The 25943-nt window shown below is 44.8% G+C and overlaps 1 protein-coding gene across 1 annotated transcript; it reads right to left on the bottom strand.

Annotated features, from left to right (window-relative positions):
• Nucleotides 1-7873: 7873 nt before the first annotated feature.
• On the bottom strand, nt 7874-24823 carry LOC8052287 (methanethiol oxidase). The gene is made up of 11 exons (XM_029982636.3): nt 24617-24823; nt 24080-24243; nt 23164-23349; nt 21371-21488; nt 20433-20618; nt 18478-18659; nt 17131-17209; nt 15901-16022; nt 15141-15206; nt 10006-10151; nt 7874-8188 (listed from the first exon to the last, which is right to left on the bottom strand). The coding sequence occupies exons 1-11, from the start codon at nt 24621-24623 to the stop codon at nt 8026-8028; spliced, it is 1419 nt and encodes a 472-aa protein (XP_029838496.2). The 5' UTR covers nt 24624-24823; the 3' UTR covers nt 7874-8025.
• Between the last annotated feature and the right edge of the window lie 1120 nt (nt 24824-25943).

The following is a 25943-nucleotide window of genomic DNA, read 5'->3' as shown; positions in this document are numbered from 1 at the left end:
TGATTAATCAACGACCATGTCTTAGCCGAGCTAAACCTTGATTCCTAAAATTTTGATATGAAATATCTTCGCTTTGCAGAGCGAATTACTGCGTTTACCTTATTTCTAACTTGTCGAAACTCATTACGCAAACCATCGTTATTAGGAGACCTCCGGCATCGTTTCGAAAGAAGGTCCTTTTCTTTAATTTGTTTAAGAATATAAGAGCTGAGCCATTGATGGTTAGGTCTACGTCTGCTTAGAATTACAGTTCTTTTTGCTGATTCGGTAAAGTTTTTTAAAAGCCTCCACAAACCTTGGATAATAATAATAATAATAATAACATTTTTATTACTTGACAAGAAACAAAGTACAGAATCAGGCCTGCCAAAGCCACATTGGGGTTGTCTGGCAGCGCCTGGCAGACAAGCCCGATATATATATATATATATATATATATATATATATATATAAACTATCATTTGAACAGGGCTAAAAAGCGTCGTTCTCTCTACCCCAATATAGTATCATTTCGCCTAAATACCTCTAGTCCAATCAAACGAATCTCCGGTTGAAGTAATGTGTTTAACGAATCGTTCCTTCCTCATGACATCGCTGAATATGAACCAGCTACCATTTTTCGTCGTTACAGTGTCACTGATGCAGCGAAGTTTTATAATCTTCTAGTACCAGCCTGAATACATGCAAAATATGTGCTGGCTATTTGTTTCATATTTTGTTAGTGTTTTCCGTCAACTATTGTACTGTTCAATACAGTGCGCCCCCCCCCCCCCCCCCCCCCTCTCTCCGGGGGCCCATTCCTTATGTAATGCCCTAACCGGGCCTTTATTAAGGGTGAAATCAACTAAACTAAATTTAATGAAATGAGGAAGCATGAGTATAGCTTCCGAGGTAACTATACTTTAGAATGTCACAAGTTATGGCTTGGCTGCAGGTGGCACAAAGTTTTCACAAAGGCAGAAAGCTCGCCCTCAAGGTGTAACGTCAACTGGCATAAGTCGTCAGCCCATGTGTGCGATCTCCTCAGCCAAGTACGCGCATGTTCGTTGCGTCAGAAAAGGAGCAAATGACGCGCCATACGCACGAGCACTCAAAATGGAACCGGCCAGGCTCCCTTCTTTGGAAAAGTCTATAAACCAACAGGCGGCTCTGACTTCATGCCGCGTGTAGTGGCGTTGTTGTTGACGTGGCGCATGAGCAGATGCTTTACTTGACGCAAATGTGGTCTTTGAGCACGCGGTGTACCTACACCTCGTGTGATCGAACGCGGGCTTCTTTGAAAGCAACGCGTTGGCCAATACAACAAATCGTTAAGAGGGTTTACAGGGGACATAGCACCCCTGAGAGGCCGGAGCTGTTTTAATATTCAACTCGGCACTTTCACATTTAATTAAAATTGCGAGTAGCATGTATGATCATGTAACTAAACATAAAGTTAAAAAAAATAATGTAAGCCACGAAAGCGTTGGTGGCAAAAATGCATAGATAAAGATTGTCCTGGCCAATCAAGTATGGTAAATGCAACACTACATTTACCAGAAAGTTTACCAAAAAGGAGAACCTATAGTTTATCTCATTGCTAAATGTCAAAGCTTAAAAAAATAAAATAACTTTGTTAATGCTTTGAAAGCGAGGAGTCGGTCTGCCCTTTAGAAACGATTACACTGATTTAACTCTGTAAAGGCGCAATTTAGCCAGCGCAATAAGAGTGGAACCCTAACGTTCATTGCATACAGGTTTGACTTTTTCGCAGCCCATAATAAGTGGCGCACGTTCTTTCCACCAGCCAGCAGCCGCCGGTGTGCGCGAGCACACGCAACAAAAATGACGTCACAGACCTCCATTCGCGGTTGGGATGACAGTGAAATGCATGGGCTTCGGACTAAAGGAGAATAAAGACAGGCTTTTCATCTCTACAAGTGAAAGCTACGTGCTTGTTAGACCAATTCATCGCTTACATTTTACACCGGGCACCACTGTGTAGATGAAAAACTTGTCTTTATTCTCCTTTGGTCCAAAGCCCGTACATTTCACTGTCATCTCAACCACGAATGGAGGTCTGTGACGTCATTTTTGTTGCGTGTGCTCGCGCACAGCGGTGGCTGCTGGCTCGTGGAAAGAACGTGCGCCATTTATTATGGACACTAAATTCCTTGGTTCAGTATCCCTTTGATTTCACAACTAATCAGGAGTGAGCCGAGACGGAGCACTCCACAGAAAGGAAGATGGCCGCGCTAACTATTGTCGAATGACGTAATAAAAGCGACAATCACTTCCGTTCTTATTTCGCCAGCCAACCCTTTCGAAGGAATTACGTAAAAGGGCAATTTCCCCCGCTAACGAGGGCGAATGTTCCTTCTGGGCGTGAGACGGAACTGCCAAGTAGCCACTGATTGCGATCTGAAAGCCGGACAAAGCCGCCGCGGCATCTCTAATGAACTGCCGGAGTTTTCGCGCATGGCGCGAGACAAGCGCAATCATCAGATTGGCATTCGTCTCCGGGACCGGCCGGCACTTTCTCAATACATAGGCCACCCCTTGGTAAAGAGCAATACACAAAAAGTGTACCAATTTTGTATACTTTTATTAAACACTTTGCAAATTATTCTTAATGCATGTTCCTATTTACTAGTAGTCTTCGATGACACTATTCAACTTTCTAATTGGAATCATGTGTTTATCTTCATTATCTAAAGATTTTAATAACAAATCTTTCTGAATTATTTAACTCTCCTTGACCGTAAAACTCATCTGCACAGACAACATTAATGCAGTTTTCGTGACTTAACAAGAAAACAGTTTCTAAAGCAAATAAAAACGCATGGCTAATTGCCAGGTAATTGTGTTGCATACGTGAAGCGTTCAAGTATCACACACGTTAGCGATACTCTGAGTTTTCGGACGCCAGACGGCTACGTCCGCGGCACTTTTCATCAGATGGTTTAAAGCATACAGTGTGTACACTTGAAAGTTGTTCCTAGAAGGAAGTGACACTACCGCTAATCGAGCTGATAAACCTAGCGATCTTTCTGGGCCTTCCAGACTCTCCAGCTCCTCTCCCTCACTGCACACAGGTGGTCGAGCTCCTCCTCGCCTATCCCGTCTGGTTACATGACCTTCCGTTAACCAGCCGAGCACCTCACGCCTCCTTTCCCACACTTTAACCAATCAATGTTGAGCCCCGCGGCCATGCTTTTTTTTGGGCTTTATGAAATGTCCAACATCTAGCCAAAACAACGTTATACGTTAAAGCACCATGTACTTTAGATATTGAAAGTATGCTAAAAAACTTGTTTAAATGTTTTGTATCATAAAGGTACAAAATTAGCATACGTGTTTTGTGTTGTGTTTTATTGAGGGATGTCCTGTTCCCATAAGCCGGGGTCAGACTGCTCACACATCATATAAAAGACAGTCTGCAAAACAAGTCACCGCAGCATTTGTGGTTCGAATGCCGCCTGCCAAGTTTCCTCCTGGAACTCATTGGCTTGCGGTATTCGAAGCACGGATCTCGCTATGACTCGCCTTCGAATCTGTATGCAGAATGGCTTTTGTATGATATATAAGCAGTGTAACCCCGGCTTTAGGCTCTCTCAGTTTCTTTTTTAATACGGTCCCGCCGTTGCCAAGACGTCTTGTCACGAATACTCGACGAAGCTTCGGTCAGGGCCTAAGGCTTTACATAAGGCCGCCAAATGAGCCGCGCGTAGAGCGTCGGCACCCACATCCACGATTAGCCCGTGGGCGCCGCCATAGCTTTAGATGCGGTGTCAGGAAGCTCAGGCTAGTGTTCCAGTATCCAGGAACTCTAGCTTAGGGCATAGATTGTTTCGCTCTGTCGCGCCCTTTGAACACTTATCAAGGACAGAAAAGTGTTTCATGTGGTTTCAGGTAGAAGCTTCAGGTAATCTCTGACAAACACGATTTGAAGCACCAAGCATTTGGTGCTTAAAATGGTTTGAGTGTCACCGGTCTGAAAGGTAGACTACTATTCTCGTGTTCACCTCAAAAACAGTAGTAAAAAAAAGAAAAGAAAGAGAAGTCCGACTTTTTTTGGAACGTTATTAATTGTTTTCCTTCATTTGTCAAATTATGATGTATGTATGTGCATCTTAGATTATCGTTATGTTATTTTATCGAGACGTACGAGTTTCAAAAGCCAGAATCATCGCTTTTTCTTAAAACAACCAAATCATGCCAGAACAACATCGCGCAGCGCATAAATAATGCGTAAAACGTCATACTTTTTTCCCTGATGTGACAACGATATAGTGGCTCTATGTTTCATGGTTATTACTAATTCGGCCGTGCCGTTACAAAGACGTCACCATAAATACTCATCTTCCAAAGCTTTGGATAGGGCCAACGCTTTACGTAGTAAAGAAGCAGAGCACTGAGGAATTAGCGGAAACTAAAAAGTGAATGACATCATTATATGCAATAAAATAAGGCACCTGGAAGCATTTGCGCTAATGATAACAGCCTGATGATCGTTTATATACAAGGCAGAGTCAAAAAGTACCTATAGGCAAGCATCAATTTTCGTTTCTTGGTATCGTGCTCTGAATGAGCACTATTGGAGTTTTGAGCAGAGCACTTAGATCACGGTTTTTAAACATTTGAACGGATGGATCTTCCGCTGGTTCAAGGGCCAGAAAATAAATAAGTATATAGAAATTAAAACGAAAAAAAAACTAAAGAAATGATCGTATAAATAAGCATTTAAATACAAAATTGAAAGTCAGAGTAAACATTAAAAAAGGAAGAATGTAAGGTGAATGAATATATCTACTTTACGTATAAATCCAATATTTAGCTAATCAAAATGCGGCCGAGCTGACGACCTTCCTCCGCTCGTTGACTGACATTTTGGTGGAGGTGCGGTGGAACGCAATTGATCGCGACCCCGACTGCACCGTTCCAGCAGATTGGAATGAATCTACTTGAACCTTTCCCGCCGTCGACACAGGGTACGCCGAAACAAAAACATCCCCATCAGGAACCGCTAAGTTCTTCGTTGAGTCCATCATCCTCCGACACGGTACTCCCCAAGTCCTGATTACGGACGGACGATCATCGTTCATGGTGCAACTGACAGAAAAGATACCACCGTCTAACCACGGCATACCACTTGCATACCAACGGGCTGACGGAGCGAATAAACAAGACCATCGCCGACATGATCTCGATGTACGTGGACCTGGAACACAAGACGTAGGATGAGGTGTTGCCCTACGTCATGTTTGCGTACAACACGGTGGTTCAAGAGACTACTTGGATCACACCTTTTCAGCTGGTGTACGGCACAAAAGTTACGACGATGCACGACGCCTTATTGCCCCATGACCCGACGGACGACGGCACCGACGACGCCCAGCTGGCCACGTAACGGACAGAGGAGGCACGCCAGCTAGCCTGTCTTCGATTAAAGGGCCAACAACGCGTCGGCGCTGGCCGGTACAGCCTTTGTCGCCTCGACGTGGAGTTACAGCCCGGAGACTGGGTGTGGGTGTAAACGCCCATTCGCCGCCATGGCCTCAGCGAGAAACTGTTAAAGTGTCGCCGTCGCAGTTCAAGTCGGCGTCAGGGTTGCCACCGATGTCGTAGTCGGGATCGTCGTCGATGTCGTCCTTCGAGTCGTCGCCTGCGTCATCATCAGTGTCGCCATCAAGGTCGAAGACACTGTTGGTCGTCGAGGCCATAGTCAGGTTGGTTGTTTACGTCGTAGCCGGGGTCTGTCTTGGGAGTCGTCGTTCGTGTCGACGTCGACATCGAAATCGTCATGACGTTTTCGCCGAGGTCGTAGCCAGGAGCTTTGTCGAGTTCATAGTCCGGGTAGTTTTCTAGGCTATAGTTGAGGTCGTTATTGATGTCACAGTTCGAACGTGCTGTGGGCATAGATTTCGTTACCCCGCACCTCCACCAAAATGCCATGAACAAAAACGAACTTGATTAATAAAACTTAAAATTAACGTCTTAAGGGCCGCCCACACTAGCGAGAAAACGCGCGTGGCACGCCGATCGCGGCAAGTAACAAAATGTCGCCGAAGCACAGTCAGCGCCACGAGCACGTGCAGAGACACGCCCTTTATCTTCCCGCTTAACCGATTTATCGGCGCGCCGGGCGCGTTTTCTCGCTAGTGTGGGCGGCCCTTAAGGCGGCTTGAATCGAAATGCGGCCGAGCTGGCGGACTTAGATTGCGTCGAGACAGCATAAAATCGGGTGGCGATTTGGCGGCGTAACAACAAGCGAGAGTTAGACTGACTCGACAAGATCCCGCGCAGCTCCTTATCTAATGTGCATCAGCATCACAAATTCGGCCCAGAAAGTTCGAGCGTCGTGCGTTCGTAATGAGAGTGAACAGGCACTATACAGAAGAAGAATGTAGGGTGAAATAGTGAAAGTTACTTCCCGAGTAATAATAAACACGAATCTTCTAGAAGCCTGTGACCGAGCGTTGCGTGCTCGGCCCTGCGCACGGCATTATCCCCCACTTTTAAAGCGCATCGTCTCTTTGACAGTGACAGAACGACGACTGACTCAAGCAGCGATGCGAAGCTCCTTTTTGTAAGCGAGTGGGATCTAGGATTTTTTTTTTTCCGAGCTCGAACAAACAACAAGATTCTCGAGTTATCCGTAACATTCCAGTCATGCAAACAAAAGAAAGATAAAAAGGACAAGCGCTGGCGGGGATCGAACCCCAGCCAGCGGCGTGGGAGTCGAGCACGCTGCTGACTCAGCTATTCGCACGTGCAGTGTCAACCCGACAGCTTGTTCTTGTTTTCCTCCCGTGCACGGAAAATAACCCACGTAACGACACCCTTGTGAAAACCATCACTGCACTTCATATAATGTCTTATTTATACGAATCTTTTTTTGAAGCCCGAACATCGCACAAATACACGCTGTAATTTTTTTTCTGTTTTAGCTGCCTGCTGTAAGTGCACTCTTTATGGTAAATTTACAAACCGAATCCCCCCCCCCAAAAAAAAAAACGAAAAAACAACAACAATTTCTTCAAAATATCAAACTAAATTTTGCCTTGGGAAAATATTCTTGGATATTATAAAGACCTCAAGTGCACAAGCGAGCTGATAAGTAAACCCCGAGACTGGTTAAGGAAAAATAAAACTGTAAAGTCGAAGAACAAAATACTTGGGAGGGAAACGCAGAGTTTAAGCCCATTAGGTTCCTGTGACTCGACTCCAGCATTGATCTCCTTACCACAGAAAATAGCTTGAAGTAAATCTCAGTTCTTTCCGGAGCAGGGATATTTTGTCTTTTTGTTTTATATTTTGAAGCGAAAAGAAAAACACAAACGAAAATATGAACAAGATCCAACGCCAGTGGCAGAAGTTTGAAGAATGTTTAGATGAGCCTGACTTCATTATATTTTGTGTTTTGCTAACAAATGAAGTGGGGGTGTGCTGGCTATACTTTAAATCAAATAGCGCGTTATTCTTAGCATCAAGTGTAAATCAAGCATTTATGTCGTGGTTCTCCCTAGCAATGGGGAGGCTATGAACGCCGCAGCGCTATTCAAGTCATCATTTGCAGAATTCTCCCCTCCTCTAGCGTAATACTCATATTGCCAGACTAAGAAAAAAAAAAAAAAAAAAGAATCGAGGAGACGCTAACACCGTAAACGATTATTTAAACGACCGAAGCGCACAATATTGCCCCGCAGAGAGTGAATAGACATGCCTAAGGACAGTTTAAAAATGCAACAACCTAGCCTTTTCTTTCTAAACTTATTGCACATCGTAACTTATGCTTATTCTCGCCTAAAAACAAAACAAAAAAAGAAAACGAATTAAAAACTAATATTCAATTACCTCGGAAAAACCGGACGGAAGTAAACTTGAACGCACATTTACCCAGCTTCGCCAAGACATTTGATATATTGCAAAATGACATTTATTACAAAATGAAATAAAAGTACAAGAAACGTTTCTTTCCCGGCCTCCTTAAACTCCAGGCGGCGGAACATTTGTGCGTGGTGCACATTCGATTTGAGATGGAGTTCAGGCCCAGATGTCTGACGTGGAGTCGCCACCGGGGAACCTGAGCTCGTGAGCGAGCACGGGCCCTTCTGGCTCTTCTCCGAAGTCGACCAGGAAGTGCTCGTCCACGGTCAAACCACCCATTTTGTTGTCCACGTCTATTCGCAGCATCATGGCGCCGTTCCTGTAAAAAAACGTTGTGATGTGTTGTTCTAAAAAAAAAAAAAGTGCCCACCACACGAAAGCAGCAGACCAATTTTAGTTTGACGAGCTATAAAATGAGAGCGGATGGTCTACGTGGAAAAAAAGAGGTACATGGCACAACATAGTTAGGGATGAACTCTGTAAGGCAAATATGCGGTAAAAAAAAACAATGAACTTCGTCCGGCCACCCCCTTGGTGCGCGGTGCGACAACTGCTGTTCAGACACCACGAGCAAAGGGAAGGCGGGCGAGCCAAATCTGTCGCATTTTGCGCACCACGAAGTTCAGCCTTTGAAGTGAAAACGACCTCGACAACAGTGCTAGGAATCGGGCTAGCTGGTCGTTTTCCAGGCTTTAAATACACTGCGCCATAAAGGACTATGACGGCCACTGGGATTAGGAAGTAGACAGAAGTAATCCTTCTCATCTCAGTTAAAAGGCGAAGGCAAGTTTTTCACGCAAAGTAAAAATAACAAGTTATGCAGCCATGGCTGATGCTCTCAAACAACCACAGTCCTCTTCACTACTAAGCATTTTAGCTATTAAAAAAACGTTGTTTTTTTTTTTAGGGGGGGGGGGGGGGGGCAGTGATTGCCACGCACTGCACGAAATAATTTTTTGGCTTTTAGTTTCACATCAAAGCTTACAATCACTAGTTATAAAACGTAGCTTTGATTTCGACTACTCAGTTTCAAGATTGTCGCGCAAGCGTAGATTTGCAGACTAGAACAAAAAAAAGGTTCAAAAGAATAAGCTGCGTGCCATGCTGTATAAAACGAACTAATTAAAACGAGTTGAGATCTCAGGTCTTATTAAACGTTAAAATTACTTCATGCACACGGGTTTTAATAACTGGATGGATATTTCCTGTCGACAGGACATACTAATGACACCGACTTGGTTTACCAGGTTGGTGTCAAATTTACAGCAATAGTTCGCAAGAAAGTGATACGATACACGCAGACAACTCGCTTTAATATACAGAGATTATAGTTTCATGTCGTGATGAACCTAATTGTAAAATCTGTATAGTAGACGAACTCTGTTTCCAGGGAGATTAATTTAACAAGATAATAACCTTTGCAAAACGAGATACGCTCTTCGAAAGTAACGGCGACAAACTAGATCGTCACACAGAACCTATTTAAAAGTAAACATATTCGACAGAAAGTTTGATTAGGAAAAGGTTGATCATTCAATAAGTGTGACTTAGGTCACTTACCCTAGATACACTGGTACACTTAAATGCAGCTATGCTGAGTCAAAGTTACCACACCCTAGGGAGTATTCACTGGACGCAATATTTGTGGGTGCTGTTTAGAGCGCATGCTCAGTGCGAGCTCACATCAATGGGCTGCTAAGACCGGCACTCTCGATGGTGCGGAATGCACGTTGCAAAAGAACTGTGGAAGCTCACCATCAGCACGCGCTCAGAATTTGCGCACACAGATATGGCCGCCATTGAATACTCCCTTGTACAACGCCCTGTGGCTGAGCAGTCAACGCTATGGGAACGCGTGCGCTCGCGCATCTTGAATGCCCATTAAAGCTGTGCACGAGCAAGCTTTTAAAATAGCTGCCCGCGAATATAGTGTGGCAACTGCGGTTACACGTAACGGTAGTTAGGGGTCAATCAACTGCGGTTAAGGGTGGCAAAAAAACAACTACATCTAGGGTATAGGAACCGACGCTTACTTAACCCTTTCTTAGTTAGCCATCCAATTATTCGTATATAGTCCGCCAATTCTTAAGGTTTTCTATCTCTGCGAACAGGAAGCGGGCTGCAGTTTGCACTCACTCGTAGAGCTCCGGGTAGAACTGCTTGTCCCAGGCGCTGTACAGCGAAGTGGTCGCGTACAGCCTTTTCCCGTCCAGGCTGAGCTGCAGCATTTGCGCCGAACCACGTACGGGCTTGCCCTGGATGACGCGACGCGGGGGCTGCTCCTGGAGGACGTGCGAAGCAGAACAAAATATGGCGCGCACACCGAAACCCTGCTTCTATGCGGAGCGCAAGTTCGTCTGCTCCTTGCGGAGGGGTGACGGTGACGTCAGAACGCCGAGCTCTGATTGGCCTTGATTGGACGGATAGTGGGTAGAACTCAATGATAGCTGCTTTGAGGTCCACCCACTGTCCTTTCCATCGGAGCCAATCAGAGCTCGGCGTTTCAACGTCACCGCAAGCCCTGGGGTGCTATGTTGCGCTTTTTGGACTCCCAGGAGACTAGGAAGAAGGAAGTGACGTCAACGATACAGCAAACGCAGATTGGGTGTTGATTTCGTTTTCTTCTGTCAACATCCAATCTGCGTTTGCTGTGTCGTTGACGTCACTTCCTTCTCCCTGGTCTCCTGGGAGTCCAAAAACCGCAACATAGCACCCCTGCTCAAGAAGCAGACGAACTTGCACTCCGTATAGCTATCTACCTAAGCCTCCTCGATTCACCTGGTGAACCCGCGGAGTAGATGCCACGATTTCCGGGCCATAATCCGCGAGCAATATAGGTCTAAATGTTGAAATTCTGCGCGGTGCAAACTGAGGGTGCGGACTATACGTGGATTTTCATTAGCTAGCTATGATAGAACGTCATGGAATTTGTTAATAACAAATGTTGAACGAGTATTTTTTTTATTAATAAAGTAGGCATTCTTTAAGGTACGCTGCATACGACTTCTTTTTTACGTTCGCAATATTCACCCTGCGCATACTAATGGCCGCATGCAAAATACAAAACGGGAATATGAAACCAAAAGGTACAAAGTACGAACTTTCTCACTTTGGCTTGCTCATTTTAAATACGCGCCTTGATAGCGAGCAATAAAAATGAAATAATGACGCATTTTAATCAGCATCTCGCATAGCATAGTCACCAGAAGAACTGCACGTTGACCTTTCTGTTGCCCCGCCCTTCAGCGCGAGCTTTCTTCCTCTATAGACCTTTTCATTTTAGTGTTGCCCCACCGGTGGATAGACGGCGCTGATGCACTCGGCGCCATTAGGTTGCTTCAATTTGGTTGGTTTCGGTTTCAACGTGAACGCGGCTATGTTGCTGTTTTACTTTCTTTTTGCGTAATTTTGTGATACGATTATTTTCCTTGTAGCACACAAGCAATGAAACAGTGGTATATTGAGCCACTTTGAGGACGACGAGGTGTATTTGAGCCTAAATTGCGGGCTTTTTTATACCAACTCTTTCGATGTATCTGATTCTGGTCGGTTGCGAAACGCCTCACTGATGTACAGGGAAGATTACCCTCCTCTACGGCCGTGCCCGATGACCACCAGTTTTCAGAAAAAGAAACTAATGAAGACACTAACACGTGAATTTTAAAGAAGCATATCAACAGCTTGATTAGCAATGAGCTGAATCAGCCAGAACAGATGAACTCGCGCGATCGCGAGTTTACTACTCACTGTTTGCTTGTTGTGAGCATCCAACCTTTAGTGAACTTCGCAGACTAAAAACGTATCGTGTAATGACGCAATTGATATAAACAAGTAGTATCGTCTCGGCATTTTTTTTTTTTAATTCAGTACTTCAGCATGTTTTGACAGGCCGAGTAGGAAATTTCTTATATTATCAACCCTGCTAAACTAAGCAGCATTTCGCGATATTGATCCTTGGAAATAAATTATTTTATATGAACATTTCCTTACTCGAGATGTGATATAAGTGACAGGCCCGTCAAATTAAATCTGGCATTTGTCTTCCGTAAAATTGCCCAAATAAAGTTAAAGGGCGCAGGAGGAGAAATACCTCGGAAATTTTGGCTGAATTCTAGCTTTAGGCAACACTTCACAGACCTATGTGAACAAATATAACAGTTGAGACGTTCTCTGTGTCTGTTCCTTCTACTGAAAGTTCTTCCGATTTCTTCCACCGCAGTCTCAGGTGTAATACGACATGATTAGCTACCACCAGCTCGCCTGCACACTCACCGTCCTTTCACAAATATTTCTTTGTTTTAACAGATTCGCTTCGTAAATTTCGGCGTTGCCAGCCACCAAAAGTAAAGCTCTATTCGCCATCGACAATCCTGGACTAAGTGTTATGCAAACGGCTTCTTTTTTTTTTTTTCGACGTTAAATATTGCGGATTTTAGATACTGGCAAAAATTAAAACAGCGTACGCAAAAAAAAAAAAAAAAAAAGCGTCGTCATTATTGCGCATATTCCGAACCCAAACCGCGTTTTGGATTAGCAAATAGAAACGACGTTATTTCTTTGTGCACGGTATTCCAAAACTCACTACTGTTGTCGTGGCAGTTTCTTACGCGGGAAGTCCCAACATCTAAATATAATCAATAAATCACTTAAATGACTGTCGAAAAGGGAGCGAGCACGGTATACATTTTCTTAAACTTCATAAGTAAACCGACCAATCGAACGACTACGTCGCAAAAAAAAAGATTGAGAACATCATGCATATATGTAGGTGTGCTATTATTTCTTATGAACAAACAAATCGCCTGATGTTGACGTAGCAGAGTACTTCTAGCCTCAGATAATATACAAGTTAAACGTTCATTGTCTATCTCCTCCGCGCGTTTCCTCCCATAAAAGAAACTGTTTTCGATATATTATGTATACAAAGATCGATACTTTCAGGAAATACAGATAGTCTCCTTGCGCTGATTATTCTTGACGCCTTCCGATCCTAGATGCGCGATATAAATATACGCGTTTCTTACTGAGAATGTTCCGCCACTATTAGTAAACAAACCTCAGTTGTCATAAGGACCTTTGAACCCGCGTGATGTCTTAGTCGTCGAATAGACGTATCGGGCTACAGTTTCCGAAGTAAGGCAAGAAAGCGCGGCGAAACGCGACCAAAAACACGATTACAACCAATACAACGCATCCGCCAATGTGCGGAGGGGAGAGCGGAGCAGCAACTTGAAGCAACCTAATGGCTGCCGCGTCACGTGATTTCAAGATGGCAGCGCCCATGCGGAGGGGGATGAAAAGGTCTATAACACCTTGGCGTCTCGTTCGAGCCTGCACGCACAACCAAAGCACAATGAAAAAAAAAAAAAAAAAACAAAAAAAAAAAACGCCCTGCTTTTTTTTTTTGTTTTTTGTTTGGGGGATGTTTTGATGGTTCCCTCTCACGGTTTCTATCTGTGATGTCACGACCAGGCTTTGCCTTGACATGACGTTACGAGTTGTGACCCTGGCTACTTATCAGTTGTGACTACAAGTTTGATGGCGTGGTTTAAAAAGCACAGTTCAAACTAGGAACAACCGACACCGTCGAAGTTGGCAGTATGACAATGATCTTATACCCATGGTTTGGTCAATTGTAAAAAAGTAGGGTGCCTCAATGTGCGTCTGCAATGGGTGAAGACACTCATTGTTGTATTGAAAACTGCCTGCGCGTCCCAAATGGGCCTTAAAATAGCGAAGAAGCACCGGGCAGAGCTAAGCGCTCGCTCCGAGCGAGACCCAAGCGCTTGCATTGTGGGGACAGAAATGGATGAGATGCCACTACTCAAAGACAGACGTGGCGAAAGTGTATGAAGGCTCCCTAGTAGAAAGCCGTTCACAGCGACGCTTTCGGTGGCTCACGTTGCACGCTAATGCCTTTTAAGCCCGATGATGCATACTGATATGCCGCTTGCGATTTTGCAGTTGCGATATCGAGCACCACAGCTTGCACCACGCTTTTTTTTTTTTTTCTGCAGGGGCGACGTTGCAAATGAAAAATCTCGAATGAAGTCACAGAAAGTGAATTGGGCAGAACAAGCGCCTCGTCACATCTATAAACGCCAGACAACCTGGGACGCTGCAGGCCCGGAGTTGGCAGTGACGAGGTCTAAAGTTTTCATAATAGAAGCAGCTTGAGTTCTTATGGGAAAAGAACGAGTAGTTACGAGCAGTTGGTGAAAAGACGGTGAGTGTGCAGGCGAGCTGGTGGTAGCTAGTCATGTCGTATTACACCTGAGACTGCGGTGGAAGAAATCGGAAGAACTTTCAGTAGAAAGAACAGACACAGAGAACGTCTGTTCCTTCTACTGAAAGTTCTTCCGATTTCTTCCACCGCAGTCTCAGGTGTAATACGACATGATTAGTTACGAGCAGACTGATAGAAGGCCTGAACAGGAGGTGAACACCACCTGAAGTGATTACGTTATCAGTCCCTGAAAAGACTTTGATGGGAGAAGGCATATGCACTTCTTGGCACTGTATAAAGAACTCACAGGCCCTCCCATTTTCAGGGTTGCGGCTCCAAATCGAGCCTTCGGCGCCCTGGTGTCATTCTTCATCAAGTCAATCAATGGTTAATTATAAAATCAAGAAACGTAGCTACAAAATGAAGTGACCACATGCAACAATAGTAGATATAACTGGCAACGTTGCCTACATGTGCGACGTTCCAGGGGCAAGGAAGAGCTCGCAAAATAAATACTTGTCCCGAGAACGTGGCCGAAAGCAAGTTACGCTCTTCCAGCCTGCCCTACGTGCGGGCGAGCGCCCGATGAATGCCAGCGCGGAATAGCATCCGACGGAAGTGTAGGGCTGTTGTCGAAGCGACCACACGGCTGTTCTCGACACGAGCCCTCCAGCGCCAAATTAGCCCCGCATCGGCGAGATCTGATCGCATCCGGTCATTGTGTAATACAATGCGTTCGGCCCAAACACCGCAGCATGCCAGGTGAAAGCTTGAATGCATCGCGTATAATGCTTGGACAGCTGTCGGAAAGGATGAGATTTGCACGCCACGAGGATTGGGGTCCTAATGCATCTGTATACCAATCAGTTTTTTCACGAAAGCTCTGTAAGGGAAGTTCTAGTGCGATTACAGCCATCAAACAATCACCGTATTATCAATAAATTAAACGAATCTTACGGAAGTCACTGACTGCTCGAAACTGTAGCCTCGGGCAACAACCTACTATGGCGATTTCGACAACGACAGTCCATTTGATCAAACATACCGGAAGTTCGTCATCGTGTATCACTTTGACTGGACCTCCCTTGTAGATGGACCCGCCAGTGAACACCTGTAACGTGTCACACAGTCGTCAAAGTGTGCCAAACGAGGCATTAAAATCAAAAGGGGGAGGGGGGGGGGGAGGACAACAAAAGACCCAAAGTGTCTTTCAGTGTCTTCTCACTAACCATGGAAAGTAATATGCAGACTACCATAAAAGCACTAGGGACACACTACTCATTTATGCAAGTGCCCCTTGAAAATCGAGTCAAACATAGCCCTTCAGTACAGTGGATGGTCACTCACAACACATCGAAAGGCCCTCAGGAGGCTATAGCGACAAGTTTTAAAAGTTATGGAAACATTCATCGTCTTTCGAACCACACAGACACTTTTCAAGAGCTAAGTTAAGGTACATTGGTAGACGACAGGCTGTCAATGGCCATATGAGGAATATTTTGATGTTGAAACTACGCGATACTAATTATAGTTTATATTGCAAGGAGCGAAAGTATGCAGGCGGGTTGGTTATGAAACATGGCGGACATGATGACACACAGATGGTGTATCGTCTTGTTCGTTCTTTTATTTATCCTTGCCTCAGAGTTTAGATTATGATGAAGTTGGTAGTCGTCTACGAACCATAATGGCACGTGGTCCTGTTTAGTATGAATGGCCGATTACAGTCAAAATGACAGAGGAATAAACACAAAGTTCACAGTTTCTTAGCTACACCCGAAGAAGCACAACAGCAATCACTTCACCTGCCCGACGAGCTTGGGGTGTCTCGTGTCGGATATGTCGTACTGGCGCACATCGCCATGGATCCAACAAGCGATGTAGAGGAAACGGTCGTCCAGGGAAATCAGGATGTCCGTGATTACGGCTGGTGGCGAGGGAAGAACAAGTGGAACGAATCGAATATATATATTTTTTACGACAGGGCAATATAAGCGAGAGCACGAAAACACATATTGGCGACGTGCGCGATCGAAAGCGTCAGCCAGCCATGATTGGCCGAATGCTGACTGTGACGTAAGGAAAGGATTTCTCATTGACGAAAATAAGAAGAATGTAAGAGCTTGAATTTTGATGGTGTTGACAGTGTCGCTTCGAGAGGGTAATGATTTCAAGCTTCCCCCATGCTCATTGCAAACACCATCGAACTTGTTGTTCGCAAGGTAATGACGTCACGAAAGGAAGCCACGGGAGGGCGCCACCAAAACATCTCGCCGCTAATAGGGAATATTTACTGGCGGCCACAGCTGAGTCTGTGGCTGCTGAGCACGTGCCAGCGGCGAGCTTCCAGTGATTTTGCAACGAGCATTTGACACCATCAAGATTGCCGGTCTTAGCAACTTCTAAACGTGAGCTTTTCTTGAACATGCGCTGTGAACAGCGCACTCAAATATGGCGTCCAGTGAAAATAGCCTGCATTCGATAACGTCCAGATTGAGGGGTCTCGGGGCACCTAATAATGTGAGCTTTTTCCTAGTATGCGCTCCAAACAACCCCCTGAAATATTACGTCTAGTGAATATTTTTCATACAATCAATCGGAAGAAGTAATCGATCGGAAGAAGTCAATATCTTCGTCAGAGCATGTGAAATATGACTGCATATGTACAGAATGTCAAGCGCCTTGCTATTTTGGATCGAAGCAGGCAAACGGGCAAGTGAGCGGCGCATACCAAGCTTTGCATTGCAGTTAGCGTTGAATAGTAAAACCGGCACATACACAAAATTGAGAAAAAAAAAATAAGAACGTTGTTTAGCATTTATACGACCGTCTTTAAGGTTTGGAACAAAAAACTGTAATATAGCCATAAACAAAATCTACAACGAATTGAAACGCATTATATGGCGACACCGCGGTCGCTTCAAGCAAACACGGATTGCCTCTCTGCCGTCGAAAATAAGAAAAAAGTCGGGCACCGAGAAAGGAACGGGAAGGGGAGGGGAGGGGGGAAGGGCGGAATCCCATCTTGGGTTTACCGGGCATTTCGTCCAGGAGCCAACCTTGCACTTTTTTCGGGGGAATAGTGATAACCTTCTCGGCGTCCCAACATCCATCCTAGGTGAAAACAAAAATGATGAACATGAGCGTAATGCTTACGAAGAGGAAAAAACAAAAACAAGTTATTAAGGGCTGGCGTTTCGAAAGTAGTAGGGAACGATATTATGGACTTAAAAAGCAAGACGACCTGCGTGTTGTGTCATTATGGACGAACTAGCAACCCTAGGTTTTGAAAATACAGCAACTCTATTTGTGTTTTTTTTTGTTTGTTTTGAATTAAGCTCTTAAATCTCAATATAAAACAAAGTACTTTCTGCAGAAACGTGATTACCTTAAAAAAATTAAGAAGGATGGGTTTTTATTTACTTGAGCGAAGCGGTTCTGAAGTTAAAATCGTGCGATGTCTAGTTGTTCCCCCTGGCGCAGAGCGCAACCTTGAACCATACATTTTCAAACTTAAAATAAGGCCCTCCTAAAACGATCGCCCGGTACTTGCATATGAAACACTATAAAATATTGTATTCAGAAGTGAAAAAATGAAGCAAAATCGATGAAGGGATCTTGGTGTTCAGACACCGCAGCAGTGCGAATTATCCGGACAACGTGCGCATCCACTGACCCAAGTCCCGTTATTTCCAGAAAAATCAAAGAATCCACTTGCAGTGCAAGTGACCCGAGTTAGCGCATAAAGCTTCAATTCAACACCGATGTTGCAAGTGATCCTCGAACAGGAACAAACTAAACTATATAAAACTCCAGCTTCACATTAACTCCGAACGCAGACGGTAGCCTAGCGGGCAGCGCCAAAAGTTATCGTTACGGTGATTGAGGTTTTGTTTAGCCGTTCACAACGAAGAGCAGTCACGCAAAGTCTGTGGTTGATTGAGATGGCGAAAGCAGACACCATGCACTTATTTAACGCTGCTTGATGGGCTCCATTGATTTATATATCGTTAAAGGCTTAGTGTGAAACGGAATATAAACAAACAACACGCCTGCAGCGCAAGATCTTCCTCTAGCGGAGTGGGAAACCCGCGACCGAGAAAACGCATGCGCATTGGGCCCTCCACGCTGTCACGCTATGCCGAGCTGGGAGAAGGCTGCACCGAGATACCGAATCCGCCGAGGCAGCGAAAACGGCTGTCTCCGCTGTCTCGGAAGACTATCCACGACGATAGACGGCGGCAGCCACCCCTCCCAATTCAAAAAGCAATTCGAGGCGCGGAGAGATACGAGTTCTCTAGTATTTGGTAGAAATATGAGCGAGCTAGTTCAGCTTTAACGCTTTCCTTCACATTAACGTCGGCTTCTTCGAAGAGACTCACCGCGGTTTTGAAGAAGCGCCAGACCGTGCTGCCAATGGCGCAGCCCACGAAACCCTCGGAAGCCGCAGGATTGTGCAGGAAGCGAACCTCTAGGGGCATCAGGCCCTCCATGCCAAGATCTATCGTCTTCTGGATGCTCAGCTTGGGCCAATCCCAGACGACCAGACTCGTCCCGTATTTGCCTTTGAATACGGTGGAAAGACAAAAGAACTGACGGAAACAAATCGAAGGCAACCGACAGCGGCATTCCATTAACAGAAAATTACGGCGGCTTTGCTGAATGCGGAAAAAACGCCTGCCGCCATTAAAACAAAAAAAAAAAAAAAAAAAACTTGCAATATGTTTTTTTTTTTTTTTTCCCCCGATATCTCAACGCCGGGATATATTTAGCAAGTGGGAATAAAGTTAGTAGAATAAGAAAACTGGTCATACATTTGCATTGGATAGTGGTCTAGCAGCTCAGACCGCTATATATTTGAGTGTACGAATTTCAGTAGAATCAGACTTTCGGTCTTCACCTGCGACATCTGCATCTTTCACGCGAGTGCTTCTATTTTGGTTGGATCGTTAATAACACCGGCAGTGAAAAAAATTCACAGTTGTACTGGAGTTAACAGCATAGCTGCATATTCACCCCAACTCTAGAAAGGCGCAGGTTAACTTGCGTTGCATCCCCGAGAGTAAATTTTGCAACACGGAATATGTTACATATATATAGCGTGAAGTTATAAAAGAGCGCCCCGAAGGAACTACCGCGAAGTCGACAACATTGGCTGTAGGAACATCACCGCGGTCAAATTTAGCCAAATAAGTAACCAGTAATTAAAATATAGTAATGTACATTCCTACTATTATCATAAGAAGAACATACAAGTCCTCCCATTGCACACTGTGCTATAGCTTTACAACTTAGAAACATTTCATTTGCATTGCTGTCAACGTTAATCCAGTAGCAATTACTTTGCCTCTTTGAAATGCGCGTTACCTCGATTGAGGTGCGTTCAAGCGCGATTCAAGTATATCCCGGTTTAGGTAATACCCTGAAAAACGGCCTAAACAATCCGATGACCAGAAGGCCGTGAAGAAAGTGATGAATCGGGAGGTTCCGAATCTACGAGCAGTGTTTAAGGCGTCACGACTCGAGTGTTTCCGAATTTTTTCTTCGAGCAAGCAATAAAATTCGCAAGCATATATGTATAGACGACTAAATTGAGCAGTTCGTTGCGAGAGTATCTTAGAATTAAAAGAGGTGCATCAAGCCAGGCGCATTTATGAATAGAAAATGCAAACAGGAAGACGCTTTTTAAAGTTTTCGCAAGTTCAGCCAAAGTAGAAAGTGTAAAAAAAATCACGCTATTGCGTAAGTTTTACAACCAGGCACGCATCAACAAGGAAATAGCAAGTGCACACGCAACATTCCTCGTTTCCGACGCGAAGAGTCCTTCAAGCGCGCAAGTCTTTGTATAGGCTGCATTTTAATGGCCGTGTCCCACTAGAACGACAGACAGAAACAAAAGACAGCGACAAGCCTCAAACCCATGCAGCATGCTCGCGATGGTACCTTTGGCAGGCGTTTAGTCGTTCGGTTCTCGTGAAGTAATATACGAGCGATTGCAAGCCTGTCAAAGATACCCCCGCGTGCATGATGCTCGTGTTTGAGCACAGCTTCCTTTATTCTACAAAGCCTCTCACATCGCGAAAGACTCTGGTTTGAGGCTTGTCGCTGTCGTTTGTTTCTGTCTGTCGCTCTAGTGGGACACGGGCATAAGTGAAATGTTGGCAACTCGCGAAAAAACTGTCGTAGACTGTTCGAACAGCGTCACTTTTTAGCGGCTTTTTTGAACCTGCCTATGCATTAAAGTCACCACAACACACCAACGCACTAATTCTGAAGTGTTCAAACGAGAAGCAGGAACATCCATTCAGTTAAAGCAGCTGCTGAAGAAAAATCTCACCAGCTGCAATGTCTTTGACATCGAATCCCTTCTTGAAGGCGGACGGGGCACCCCATTGGCTGCTGATCATCACGTTGTGCCTCGGTTGGTACCAGTAGTCGTAGCCGAAGTCTGCGTATTGGCGCTCGCTCTTGTAGACCGCGGGCAGCATCTCGAAGGTGCCGCCCTCCAAGATAAAGAAGCCACCTAACGTGAAGTCAGAAAGGAGATGTCAGGCGTGAAGAGAAGAGTGGCAACGAGCATCCAGGCTGTTACGTTTCTAACACGACACCAACAATAAAACAGGGTAAGCGCCACTGAACTCTACATCACGTCATTGATAGAACCGCACCGCTAAGATAAAGATTATGTACGTAACGACTTCTACTCCAGTGGACACACAAAAAAAAATGTTTGCCAATCGCGTTTACAACTACGTGCGCACCTTGTTCAATAAATACTCCTGAATGCCTACAGGAAGCTGACCATAAAAATAATTATTCAAGAGCACGCCTTTATTTTTAAGGCGCGAAAATGGAACGCGTAAACAATGGACCTATTGCTAAATTACCTAAGCATCAAAGGGGATGCAGGGATTGGTGTTCCACGCGCCGCACGTGCTGGCCTCAGCAGTAGTAACTTTTCTAAAGCAAATGCCTAAAACAAATTGCATCTTGCACTCGCGTTCGTAAACGCTTTATTTTTGTTATTTACTTCGACTCTTTTATACGGGGAATGCGTGCGCGTGTGGGGCATGGAACACCAATTTCTGCATTCTCCTTGGTGCTTGGGTCAAAAGGACAAGATTGGGCTTGTCCTCTTGAGCATGCTAGTCTCTCCACCTCAAGGTTATGGCGACGTTAAGTTTATGTCAAGGAATCTGTTCAAAACAAAATCAGGGATCGGTGCTCTTGCAATCACTTGCTAACTGTACCGAGGGTCTGAGCTTTGTGGTTTACCTTTGCCGTTGCCTTGGGGGTCTCCCATTGCGCTGATCATGATGTTTCCATTTGCCAGACAGTGCGGCGTTTGTGGGGTGGCAAGGCCTAGCTTGTGCAGTTCCTCGGGCTCCAGGACCTGGTCGAGGCATCGAATCAAATGCCAACAAAGCAGGCCTTCCAGCGGAAAGGACACCACTGTAACCCGCCAACTCTCACCCTCTCAGCTGAGAACATTAAAGGTCGAAGAAAATACGACAAAGGTGAAATTTAAAAAAAAAGGAGCAACACAACACAAACCACAAACACCAAAAAGTGGTTGGTAAAGAAAAAGACTGCCACATGCAGGAATTAACTGTTCGCAAGCGAGCTAAGAACACATAGGTTATTTCCTTTCATATCTCACAGAAAAAAAACGTTTACGAACTCTGGGTTGCACGTTAATAAAAAAGGTCTGGCTGCTCGGTAAGTGCTACTGCTACTCTGCCATACATAGAAATGGAAACAAAGAAGGATCGCAGCAGGAGGAGTTTGGAACATACTCCTTAGCTGCACTCCGGACAGAGGACAAAAGAGCTCGGATGTTGATGCGTATAAAACTGCATTTTTAGCAAATGTACTCGTTGGAGCGTTGTTCGGGCTCTCAGTAATAGGAGCAAGTGTTTAGGGAAGGCGGGCCTTCAGATCAGTGAGATGGAGTGGAAAGGGGAGAGGGAGCGTTCAGTAAAAATGAAACGGCAAAGAGCTATTCAAACTAGGGAGAATAATATGGCCACGGTACTTAGTTTTAGTATAACTTCGCAAACTGAAAGCTACGTCTTTAAGCAAGGCAATGAAACTTGCACTGTCATGTGGGGAGCAACTGACCATGTAATCTGCCTCTAGAGCTAACCAGGTGGCGCCACCACTCTTTCCATATCAGAGCTGACTTACGCAAATTATGGTCGCTAAATTCGCTGAACGCGGCACAACACGTATTTTGAAATATTATCTATGGAGGCTTATTGGCGCTTCACGCTAAAATATGATCAAAAGTACAACTAAATCTATCACAGCAACAGAAGTTCGCACATCAAAGGTGAAAGCATATTCTTTGCTTCACCACAGTCCTTAGATTGTCTTTAGGTTAGCTGGTCTGGAATATTTTCGTTACGCTGTGGATAAGTTTTTTTTCTAGTGATGAGTTTAAGCACCGCAGGCGCGCTTCCGACGTTCCCACAAACCCACGTGAGCCTAACAGACTGACGCTGGTTCGGAGAAGCCACGAAGGCCGAACTCCCTAGATACGTTTGAAAATAGAACTCCAGGCATCTGTCAAAAAACGATTTGGACGATGTGAAACGCCACCTATAGTTGAGACCTCGGGGTCATTCCAAAGCAAGTGAAACGCTACGTAAAAGTGTTGCATCTGCCTTAAAAAAAAAATCTATTTGAAGATTTTTTTACTCTTTTACCCCTACATGGATTATCGTCGCTTGTGGTGACAATACGTAGTACGAAAAAAAAAAACGAAGTTAAGACCACTACTATTACCAGCAGTAGACGGAAATTCCATTACAATGTATTTTGTCGAAGCCATTTTGGAGTAAGGGGGGGGGGGGGAGATTGAAATGGCACTTTATCACCTGCCCCTTGTACGGGACAATAACTGCCTTTTCTAACCTCACGCATTCCGAGCAGACCTTCCCTCCCGCCGTCCAGAGTCTGGGCCACACTCCCAGCAGGAAACTAGACAGTCACCGTAACGTACCATCCCATGTTACGAGTCGGACATTTCCTTGATCCACCAAACACATCTGAACAATTGCGCGTACCCTCTTCAGCTTGGGCTTCCTGAGGTCATCCTTGAGGTCGACAACGTAGACGCGGTCGCTGTTCAAAGCTGGGAGGATCAGTTTGTCCCTGTGCTTGTTGGGACAGCCCAGGCAGCTGCTGCACGTGTTCCAGTTCATGTGGTGAAGCTCGTCGCCTTTGTGGGGCATCGGCAGCCGGTAGATGACCTGCAAAGTGAAGCATCCTCGGTGAATCTAGAGGCGCTCCTTGGAGGTTTCTGAACTATGGAACGTATCAAAGAAATACTCAAGTAGCCGTTTCAATTGGAATGTTTAGTTCTTCCGTACCATCAGACAACTTTGGAGACCAAGCCTTGAATTCTAAGCTTTAAAATAGGAAGATTTACACAAGGTCATATTGGCAAGTATTTTAAAGGTGCGACCATTGATACAAGCTCAAATTGACAGGCTTATTAATAAAGTTAACAAACCAAGATGATCAAAAATGCATTTTACAATCACTCATGAAAATTCGTAGCAGGCTTAACATCAGTCACAGAGGGTGTAACATGTAAACGCAAAAACACTGTTTCTGGCAGTAACAGTGACGAAAAGTATCATTCGAGGCCTAATGGACTGAACTGTATTGTCGTAAACCTACTTAAATCTGAAGCGTGCAAAAGCCCGAGGATTTTTCTATAAAAATATAAACCGGCGAGATTTTTTTTTTTTTTTTTAACCAGTCGGCAATGTTGCGTCAGGAGTATACGTGCGCAAGCACATTGTTGAAAAAAAGAACTGCAGCCTTTGGGACAGATCCAGGACCAAAGCAGTGCACCAGAAATAACAAAATATTTCTAAAAACAGTGAAATTAGAAGCCTGCTGAGCTTCCAAAAGTGGATAACTATTGCTGTTAGCGGCGTAGTAAACCTTTTAAAGACTGCGGATGAGCCATACCTTGCAGCAGTCTGAGCCTTTCGGTTCCACAGAAATGACGGCTAGGTAGTCTGGCCTATCTTTGGATGGTACGATGCAGGGAACGTAGAGTAGTTTCTCCCTTGGGCTCTTGGTCATGGCATCCAGCGGCGTCGGGTAACCGACGGGGCATTCGTCCTCGAAGTCTGAAAGAGGAGAACAGTTGCACTCAGAAACTGTGAAGTAAAACGCCAATGGCTGTAGTGGGGTGCATATAACACGAAAGATCGGCTGAATTGTGTTACGCTTACGTATGTTTAAACAGCAGAAAGCTAGCCATGACGTGACGGAATTCCAACGGAGCTTCACAGCGGCAATTTTGAAATCTCTTCATTCGTTTTAAAACTAGTTTTCTTGACTTCCCTGTCTGCAGCCCAGAAACACTAGTCAAGGATAGTATTTCTGGGCGACCGGCACAACATGGACCATATCTAAACAAAGAAATAAAAGCGAAAACATTTCGTTTCTGTACCCCTTGGAACTCACTCGCTGAACGCGCCAGATATCATATGGACTTACCTCCCATAGCTACCTTCCAGCTGTCCTTCCAGAGGCAGTCAAATACAGCCGTCGAGAATCACAAGTGCGTCCGGCACAAGCTATCGGCGGCAACTACCGGAGTTCTGAGAAAGGGTCGTCTAGTCAAGCGATAATATGCAGGCGGCAAGCGGTAATCATAAAGGCCTAACCATACGGGACGTTTTTCACGCGCTTCCTCCGTGTCAGCGTCTCCTCACGTGAACGCGCGGCGCTCGTGCCGATATCTGTCCCGGCCAGATTTCGACGTTGTGTCGTGCGTCGCATGTGACCTTGAGCGACGCGCGCCGAAGGTGACGTGGGCGAGGCGCGTTAAAATAAGCTCCCCAGGCTCAATCAATCAATCAATCAATCAATCAATTTCTTTTTCTTTCGCAGAGAAAGATGGTTTCTGGGGCAAAAAGCTGCAACAAATGCATCTTGACAAGGCCCCAGCTCCAAGATGGCGGTTCGCGTACAGCACTTATCTAAGACAGTGAAATATTTTTTTCTACTTAACCTTATGTATATATCTTATGTATAATATCTTAATCTTAGGTATAATCTTTATATATATATATATATATATAGAGAGAGAGAGAGAATACATTTTATAAGGTAGATAATATGAACATGAAGTCATCAAATGGTCAATTATGGCTGAAATTTTTATGATTCAGCGTGTTTAATAAAGATGGTACACTTTCTTTTAACCTGAAGTCCAGAGGCACCCGACGCTGAGACCTGAAGGGACCAATCAGACAGCGTCAAAACCGCACCATCATGGTGTTCCTAATGTTTCTGTACGTGTTCTATTATCGCTGAACCAATCATAAACAGAAAAGGCCCAGGGACTTGAGCTTTTGACGTTGCTTGATTGGTCCCATTGCCTCGTAGCGTCCGTTGTGTCTGGTCTTGAGCTGGAACGAAATATAAAATGAATTTGATGGATGCGACACCATTGTGCGGGCGGAGGGGAAGGTAGATATGTCACTCTTCGCAGAGCCGTGTGTGGCAGGTTGATGGTGTTTTTAGTTAAGTTTGATCTTGAGGGGGGGGGGGGAAAGCAGCTGGGTTTATTTTTAGTGCCGTTTTATACGATAAGAGGAGCCAGTAATAATATAAATTCGTAGCTTTAACAATCTTAAATTGAGTAAAACAGAGCATCTGTGTGATAAAAGTATGACACATTTGCGACCAGTCTTTGTGTTGCTGTTTTTTGTTTTGTTTGCAGAGTAAGAATATTGTTTCTATTTTGCAGGTATCACCCCATACGAGGTGAAAACACAAAAAACTATGATTGCACCAGACCATTGATAATTATTACCTT

This window comes from Ixodes scapularis, unplaced genomic scaffold, assembly GCF_016920785.2.
Source record: "Ixodes scapularis isolate PalLabHiFi unplaced genomic scaffold, ASM1692078v2 PGA_scaffold0__279_contigs__length_252992795, whole genome shotgun sequence".
Classification (NCBI taxonomy): domain Eukaryota; kingdom Metazoa; phylum Arthropoda; class Arachnida; order Ixodida; family Ixodidae; genus Ixodes; species Ixodes scapularis.
Note: the sequence above shows the minus strand (reverse complement) of the source record. Positions and strands in the feature narration are given on the sequence as shown.